This window comes from Aulonocara sp. 'chitande type north' Nkhata Bay, linkage group LG2, assembly GCF_057382095.1.
Source record: "Aulonocara sp. 'chitande type north' Nkhata Bay isolate Kocher_YH1m ecotype deep benthic linkage group LG2, A_spYH_male_GT1.1, whole genome shotgun sequence".
Lineage (NCBI taxonomy): Eukaryota > Metazoa > Chordata > Actinopteri > Cichliformes > Cichlidae > Aulonocara > Aulonocara sp. 'chitande type north' Nkhata Bay.
The window spans coordinates 17,293,209-17,302,500 of record NC_141345.1 but is presented as its reverse complement, the minus strand read 5'-3'; the positions used below and the strand labels follow the sequence as shown (position 1 = coordinate 17,302,500).

General features: G+C 41.1%; 1 protein-coding gene across 1 annotated transcript in view; it reads left to right on the top strand.

Moving 5' to 3' along the window:
* The window catches only part of LOC147337563 (LON peptidase N-terminal domain and RING finger protein 3-like), a 17,832-nt gene extending 10,213 nt beyond the window's left edge, over window positions 1-7,619 (top strand). Inside the window, exons 8-12 of the mRNA XM_086306196.1 lie at window positions 475-596; window positions 1,066-1,224; window positions 1,320-1,482; window positions 2,046-2,195; window positions 2,319-7,619. Of these exons, the coding sequence (XP_086162322.1) occupies window positions 475-596; window positions 1,066-1,224; window positions 1,320-1,482; window positions 2,046-2,195; window positions 2,319-2,477 (753 nt within the window). The 3' untranslated portion in view covers window positions 2,478-7,619. The remainder of the gene's footprint in view (window positions 1-474; window positions 597-1,065; window positions 1,225-1,319; window positions 1,483-2,045; window positions 2,196-2,318) is intronic.
* The last annotated feature ends 1,673 nt before the right edge of the window (window positions 7,620-9,292 follow it).

Here is a 9,292-nt window from a genome sequence, read left to right as displayed (position 1 = left end):
ATGTATATATATATGTATGTATATGAATAAAAAAATAGAGGATGGATGCTTAAGGTATTTGGGTTAAAAAAAAAAATGCTAATTGATAAACGGTCTACTAAACATAATTGCTAAGGATATTTGATGTTGGGGAAGGTGGTGTCAACTTATCCCACAAGTCTTTGGGGGTTATTGTAAGCTACTGATCTAAGGTGGATTCCAGAGTTGTTATAGATACAGAGTTGGTAACCTAGCATATTAATGAATGTTGAGTCTTTATAATATTGTTTATATTGTTGCAGAAACCATGTTTTATATAGTTTGGTTCATTTCTTATGCTCCAGTAATAATGTCATTGTCAGGGCTTTGAGCATATTTGATTTGTGGATCCCTTGAAACCAGTCAGACTAACAAGGTTGTGGGACAACAACCACAGGAGACATCCTTATTGTGTCATTCTGCTGCTGTTAACATATTCATTGTGTCTGTCTCCAGTATCTGGTCCAGAGGAAATACTGTAAGACGGTAATAACTGAGAACCTGATATCGAAGTATCTTCCCTCTGAGCTCATGGAAAGACAGAAAATCCACCTGGAGGAAATGGCTGAGCTCTCCAAGTAAGTTCATATTTCCCGCTCTTCTCCACTGTCTTATTATCAGGCTCTGCTTATATTTCTTTCTCCCAGCAAGTCTTTTGATGGATTGCAGCTTACGTGTGACATTAAAATTTTGAGAATATCCTCGGCTGTTTGACCTACTGACCTACAACTGACGGCACACGTGTCCGACACAGTGATCTCTGAGTGTTGGTCATTCAGGCTTCATGTGTCACTTTCCTGACGGCCGATGCATAAATTAATTCACTCTCACGTTAACCAGTGTCTTTTACATTTGGCCTAAAGTTCACCTGGAGTTTAAGTTAACTTTTTTTGTTGTTTTTTTTTACAAAAGATTTTCATTCATGTTGAATTTTTAATTGAAAGTTGTTGTTTTGTTTTGTTTTTGTTTTTTTTGTTTTTTTTACACGATATCTCCTCCTTAATGAAAATAAAAAAGACTTTTTTTTTTTTCCGTGTCTCCCCTTAGTCTTAACAAGAATGTGCCTATATTCGTGTGCACCATGGCCTTCCCTACTGTGCCATGCCCTCTCCATATCTTCGAGCCCTGCTACAGACTGATGATTCGCCGATGCATGGAGACGGGTACCAACTGCTTTGGCATGTGTCTGGGAGATGACCTCAAAGGGTTAGTACTTTGACTGCAGCTGTGTGGAGTTGGTGTCGGACTATGAATGCACATAATGTTAACTTGCTCCCTGCGCTTTCTCCTTCGGCCTCCAGGTTTGCCGACTACGGGTGCCTACTGGAGATCCGCGATGTCAAGTTCTTCTCCGACGGCCGCTCGGTTGTGGACACGATAGGCAAACGGAGGTTTAAAGTAATTCAGCACAGCGAGAGGGACGGCTACAACACAGCTGACATAGAGTACCTGGAAGATGTTAAGGTATGAGGTGGTGGGGGTTGTGAGCTGGGAGAGTGAGAGATGACAGGATGAGTTTAGACTTTATAAGGTGTTATTAACATCCTGGTCTGAAAACAAGTTGATGCACAAGTGTCTGAAACTAGCATTCTTTCTAATGGCCAGCAGGGGGCAACCCAAAACCAACACCAACTGAAAAAGAAAAGCCAATTTCATAATTGATTTATAACCCGAGTAAACATTTTCCGATTATTTCAGAGCCCCAGTTGCAAGTTTCAAGTCTTGTTTAATCCAGTGTGATGCTCATTTATTAAAATATGGTTTCATTTAGAAGAAAAAAGAGATGATAAAGCAGGATACAGTATGCTGTGGCTACTTTGGGATTTTTCAAGCATGCAGTGTCCCTCCGTTACTCAGCCAGAAGCACAAGTCAAGCTTTGCATCTGTTTTCAAAAGATTTTATGGTTGTAAGAACTAGTCTATAGATGTATGCAGCAAAGGTGAAGTTTTCCACCTGGAGAGTTATTTAGAGAAGGATGGTGAGCTGTTGCTAAGATGTTAACGCTCAGAGGTGTTGTTGTCTGCAGGTGGAGGGCGTAGCAGAGCGCGAGCTGCAGTGTCTGCATGACGTGGTGTACGAGCAGGCCGTGTATTGGGTCAACTCTCTGAAAGCTGAGCAGAAAGCTCGCATTGAAGGCCACTTCGGACCAATGCCTGACAAAGACTCTGAACTTCAGGTACACACAGTCTGTTTCTTTTATAGCTTCTATTTCTATATAGTGGGACTAAAGTATCCAAATTTTTCTTCTACTTCATTTTGCCCTTTAAAACCATCTCACTTGTGTGTTTTTTGCTTGCAGGCCAGCCCTAACGGTCCCTCGTGGTGTTGGTGGTTACTAGCAGTTCTTCCTTTAGAGGGCCGAGCTCAGCTACCGTTCCTCGCCCTCACGTCTCTGAGAAACCGTCTCAGCGGCATCCGCAAGGTGCTGCTCTTCATGTCGCAGAACAGGAGCCGGTGACGCGCGCGGCTGACCCTAAAGCAGCAGTTGACCTGCTGTTCTTCCTTTTTGATGCACAAAGAACTGACGCTGAAGGCGTCGCACCTTCCCTGTTCCCCGCCGATGTCATCCAAGCATCAACAGCAAACTTTAACTAAGCAACAGTTGAGATAACGTGGATCTGAATGAATAACAGACGCCTTCCGTCATCACTTTCACAGAGCAGCAGTCCTGGCAGACCCACAAACTCGAGCTGTGTTCAGACAGATCGGGGAGTCTGGCATCACAATTGTCTGTTTAAAACCATCAGTCGTCACGCTGTTACATAACTGTAGTTTGTTGATCATATGCACATGCTAGGTGTACTTTTTTGGTTTGTTTTTTTTGTGTATAAGAAAAAGCTGCTGTGCTGCGATCTCTTAATCTGCCCAGATTGCTACTCTCACCTTTCTGTCTGTCTGCCATGTTTGCAGTTCTCTGCTCTTCCTTTTGCCACACTTTGCAGTTTGGTCAGAGCGTCTTCTAAAAAGATTTGTCAGAAAAACCCAATACGAGTGTCATATATGTGCTTCCTGTCTGAACATCGCCTACAGAGCAAAGACAAATGATCCTCCCAACGAAACAGCCTGCAAATCAAATCATAGCTGGACATGGCGAGTCATTTAACAGACCATGTTTGTCTTTAAGTGTACAAATGAAGAAAGATAAAACCTTAATATGAATATGAAAAATGTACTCTCCCTACATAATATACTCTGTTTACTTCAACTACTCTCTTACCACCTTTAGTGTATCTTGCAATAATTAGTCCATCAGCTCTTCCGTCTTTCCTTCATGGCTCCTCCCTTCTTCCTCTCTCATTCAAACGAATAACAAGAGAATCAGCTTTTACGTTGGTGTGCTTTTAAAAGCTTTTTGTTCTTGTTTTATTAATTTTTTTGTATGTTTTGACATTGATTTCCGTTATTTATTCATAGTTTTTATTTATGCATGCAGTGACGTTGTTTACATTTCACAAAAAGAGAGCTGCTCACGTTCCAAAGTCCTCCTCTTTTTTTTTTTTTTAAATTACATTTTTTTTTAAAACTCCACCTATACGCAGCTTTTACAATCAAAATGTGGCACCAACATGAAGCTGGCACGCCCTCAAACCAAACCTTTTTCTAGATGATGGCTGGTGATCCACATTGATTATGTGTGTTGACTTGAACATATTTGGATCCTCGTGCTGTGAGAAGCATCATTCAGCATCATGGACTCACTACCAACAATATTTGGAGTTTGATGCCATTATCTGCTAAATGTATTTATTCAGTATTTATTTGCACTTTTACATCAAATAAGGGAAACGAACATTGCAGGCAGAAAAAAGCAAAGTTCTCTGTTTTTGTTTTTTTAATTAATTTTTTCTTTGGTAAAGGGTGACGCAACAAAGCAAAACACAACTGATGTTTTTTGTAAAGGCCGGTGCCTTCCATCCGCACACAAAGACGATGGTGTGGATCCAGTTGTATACCATTTAAACCAGTTTTAATGGAAAGTTGTTGCTTCCAAATAATAAATTCACAGCAGCATAAAAAAAACAAAAAAAACAAAGCAAAAAGCTTGTCTGGAAACCCGCCATCATATTTTTGAGAAAAAAAGTTGTTTGAAAAACAAATGAACATCGAGGCCTTGCTGATGTCTGTGACGCGACTGTTTTTACACGGCAAAAGCCGATCTCTGACAAACGCCGGAGACTGTTGGGCTTTGCCTTTAGGTTCTTTTGTTTTCTATACGTGTGTTTTGATTTCTACATGTTTTTACGTTAGTTGTATTTGATGATTTTCTTCACTCACCGATGTTTCTGCGTTTCATGTGTGAGAGCACTGGGAAGGCCTAAGCCCTGTCATGAGGCTAATACGACGTGGCTGATAAATAATTTGTCGATAAGGCGTTGATACACTTGCAATGTGACAGAGTCAAACAGCAATAATTGGCCGTGTATTGTGTCTGGCATTGTAATATCCATCCATCCATCCATCCGTCTTCATCCGCTTTATCCGGGGCCGGGTCGCGGGGGCAGCAGCCTAAGCAAAGAGGCCCAGACCTCCCTCTCTCCCCAGCCACCTCCTCCAGCTTATCCGGGGGAATACCAAGGCGTTCCCAGGCCAGCCGAGAGATATAATCTCTCCAGTGTGTCCTGGGTCTGCCCCGGGGCCTCCTCCCGGTGGGACATGCCTGGAACACCTCACCCAGGAGGCGCCCAGGGGGCATCCTTGTCAGATGCCCGAACCACCTCAGCTGGCTCCTTTCGATGTGGAGCAGCAGCTGCTCTACTCTGAGCCCCTCCCGGATGGCCGAACTTCTCACCCTATCTCTAAGGGAGAGGCCAGCCACCCTTCGGAGGAAGCTCATTTCTGCCGCTTGTATCCGCGATCTCGTTCTTTCGGTCACTACCCACAGCTCGTGGCCATAGGTGAGGGTAGGGACGTAGATCGACCGGTAAATTGAGAGCTTCGCTTTTACACTCAGCTCCCTCTTCACCACGACGGACCGGTGCAGCGTCCGCATTACTGCAGCTGCAGCCCCAATCCGTCTGTCGATCTCCGGCTCCCTTCTCCCATCACTCGCGAACAAGACCCCGAGATACTTGAACTCCTCCACTTGGGGCAGGAACTCGTCCCCGACCCGGAGTGGGCACTCCACCCTTTTCCGGCTGAGAACCATGGCCTCAGCCTCTGGCATTGTAATATGTTATGTTTAATTCTTACAGAAGACTGCCTGAACAGATATTTGTACAAACAGATATAACATATAGTCATGTTATATGACTGACCCTCTGTTATGAATGGTAACTACTAATAAAAATGATAGCTCAAACTGGACAGGAAAGGGAATAGTCATCATATAATCATGCATTTGTGTGAAGGTGTCATGCTTGAACCTTTTCACATTAATCAGTCTGGAATATTTAAATAAAGGGAAATTTGCCACATATTCTAAAACAGCACGAGGAGCCAGTTCTTTAAAAAACATTAAAACAAAAATCACAGAAACATAGACTTTGGTTTGATATCTCTGAACGGTCTTTCATTCTGGCAGCAGTTTTAGTGCCTTAACTTTGAATTCTTCCATTTTTACTTAAACGCAGTGGCAACTATGGTGATGTGTTGTGCAATAACTTGGGTCTCTCTTTATAACATAGCATATGTTGTTGCAAATATCACCCTGAAAACTGAAGTTTCACTTCGCAGTAAAACCTTCAACAGCTGGTGCATTTAACTTGAAATAACGCTATGCACTGTGCTAATTTATTCCCATACAAAGAACAAAGAAGAGTGGCCAAGGCAGTTTGTAGCATTACCTTGGGACGGTACACTGAGTAGGGCAAATCTCTGTTGGTGTTTTTGGTCACTTAGCCTCTTCAGCAGGCTGCCCCACTGATGGTGGCTGGAGGTCAAAAGCTCTGCAAACCAACCACTGGCTCCACGGCTGATTTTTGGCATCTAGTAGAACTTAGTGTGACGTAATACCAACATTTCTTGTCTGTCCATACAAAAACCAACCAACTAGCAATAACCACTAATGTGGGCTATGTTTCTATTTTCTTTACATACTTTGGCAAATGTATATTCTGGCTTTCTTGCTGAGTGTTCAGTGAAACCAGACAATTTCCTCTGGCAATCGGCTATTTATAAAGTTAACCGTTAGCTTAGCAGTACACCCCCCCCCCCCCCCCCCTCCTGATATGCCTCACACTTTGTGTTAAACACACATTTTAACAATAAATTGAGCAGTCCCTGATTAATTTATTCCCACTATTTACTTTTTATTCAAATCTAAGATGACCTGTTGCTAGCTTTAACTTTTAACGCACAAACAACATCTCAAACGAGTCATGACAAGAAAGCAAATATAAGATATATTTAAAAAATGTCTAAATGAGGTTAACGTCAGTGATAGGGTAATTGTTGTGACTTAGCCAGTAGTAGCTAAATGCTACAGCCCAATTTATTATTTTTAAAGCACACAGCTTCCTCATGGCTACATTAACTTTAACTAGAGGTACTCAAATTATTACAAATTTTTGTGGGTTTTGAAATTGAATGATAGTTTTGTCACCATGGAGATTCTGTACGCTCAGTCATTCACAGAAGCGAAATGAGAAAAGATGGAACAGCACCGGTTACATTGTCCTGTTGTCAGGGATTGAATCCTTAAAGGTCAAGATGGGTTTAACTGTATCACTTTGATATATTGTAGCAATCCAAAAACTGTGATCATACCAGTCAAATAAAAACTTTTTTTTAAACTAGTTTAGCAGAGCAGACAGGCCTATCCTGTATGCTCAGAAATGGTTCTCAACATGTAGAAGAAAATACAAATTTGGATCTTCCAGCCATCCAGCTATGCAACAGCAACAGGATGTGTCTATTGCTCACTGATTTCCTGACCTTTCATAATTCAAACACTGACTTATTAAGGAAGTGTAACCGCCATCCTATTTGAGAACTTCCAGAAAGGCAGAAAAATGCTTCCTAGTTTCTTAACAATGTTGTTTCTTCCATGTACAGTTGTGAGACTTTAATCAGTAGTCTACTCTTTTTTTATTTGTGCCCATCAGTCTTCAGATCATGAAACATGTTAGCTTACAAAGCTGTAATATCAAAGGTTTCTGTGTGATGTATTTGAAAAGTGGTTCCAAATGTTTGGTCTGATTTAAGTAGCAACTAATTGGTCTTCCCTAATGGATCAAAAGCTTCTTGGAAAAATACCTGGCTACTGAGGCTGTTTGTGAACTAAAGCACAGACGGTGTCCAGAAAAAAAAGGGCAGGAAGGAAATCATTGTCTTGGTATCCTGCCCTGTCTGTTGCTAACCTCAAGAAATGTTCAAGCCCTCCTTCGCTTTTCAAATGTACGAACAGACTTCAGTTACTTCATGGCCTGCTTCTTTCAAATGTTATCAAACTAGAACTTCATAACCTCTAAATTTGTCCAGGTGAAGCAAGATGAATGTATGTATGTCTTGACATTTCTTTGATGTTTTCTGTTCACATCAGTTACTGATAGTAAAAAAAGTATGTAATAATTTGCAGAGGTACAGTCTGAAGCAGGAAGTCATGAATAAACTAAAAAAGGTTTTGTTCTTTATTTTGAACAAACTCTGGTGAGGACAACAAGTCTGACATCTCTTTATTTTGTGTGTGTTTGTGTGTGTGTGTGTGCACGCGCATCTGTGATTCTTAGACAATGGCAGTTCAGTTTACTTGTTACATGGCAAGATTTGTTCTGAGGCTTGTCACCTTTAGTCAACAGTTCAGGAGGAAAGAGAGGGCGACAGAGCAGGAGCACACACAGCAAAGGCCTCGGGATCAAACTCAAGCTCAATTTTTACAATTTAGAAATTATAGGGAAAAGTTACTTTTTACAAAAAAAAAGAAGCTTTGCTTTAAAACCATGATCGTTTGGAAGGACATAAAACATACAATTCCAGCTTTCAGTCCCTCTAAAAGAATATGCTTTTTGAAAAAATAAGCTCCTCTGGTTTCTTTAGAGAGCTAAGTCTCGAGTATCTGTTAAGTATAAATGAGAGGTGAGTCTGGCTAGTGTGAAATAGTAACTTATAACAAGGCTTGGGAGCAGGAGCAACAGCTATCCTAACAAAGTAGCACTTCAACTAAATAAATTTCCATCTCTGTCTGGTTTACCTACTAGCTCACTCACACTACAGTAAAAACATGATTGCAACCTTCCTGCAACTGGGAAAAGTCACTGGTTGCCCAGTGGCTGCACTGAGTTGTTCCAATCAGTCACTTTGAACCAATGATCTCAACTCACCCGCGATACATCTCTTTTTAATAGCAGAATTCAACTCAGCTGGTACCACATGGTTAAATTCGTATATATATAAGAAGGGTTGCTAAGCGCCTGAGTCATTTTCATATAAATTTGAAATTAAACTCGGCATCTTGCAGCAACTCTGTCACCATTTGTGGAGGAATTCCTAAATTTCTGTTTCAGATCTATTTCATCCTGGAAAAGATTTGTGATTTTTCACAGATTTATCACAGTTAATTACCACAATATTGTAAACAGATTACAAGTAATTACAAGTAAGAGAAGGCTGTCTCAAGGAGGTGGAGCAAGCCCTTCTTTAAAATGACTATTTAGTAGGCAACAACAGTGCAAATTTATTGCACATGGCTGCAGTAATTTCAACTGCTGTCATTTTGTGCAACTACTTCCGTTAGTTGCATTTTGTGCAACTACCGGAAGTAGTTGCACAAAATAAAACACTGGGTTTTTGGAGGTGTCTGAGTGTGGGTGCAGAGCTTGCTGCTCTGAGATCACTTTACACGCAGACGTGTAGAACTGACCAATGAGGCGCCTGCGTTTAGATGTGACCAACTGTGTTCACAGTTTGATTTGTTCCACGTTTGTTCCACATGTTGCAGTTATCAGTATGAATTCTTGTAGCTGGGTTGAAATATATGCAAAACAAGAAACACACACACATGAGAGAGCAGGTCACATGACAGCACAGCATTTTTTACCCACAGTTTAAACTGAATAACAAATAACTTGCAGACAATGAAAACAAACAGAAATAAGCGTAAAATTTAAAAACTTTTATTGAGGTTAACTTTTTTTCATCCATCCATTCGCTACCGCTTATCCTTTTCAGGGTCGCGGGGGTGCTGGAGCCAATCCCAGCTGTTAACTTTTTTTTTTAAAGTTATTTAAAAAAAACAACCCAACAGGCAAACCCCTCTTAGCAAGAACTAGGCGACAGTGGGGAAGAAAAACTCCCTTTTAAGAGGGAGAAACTTCCGGCAGAACCAGGCTAAATGAA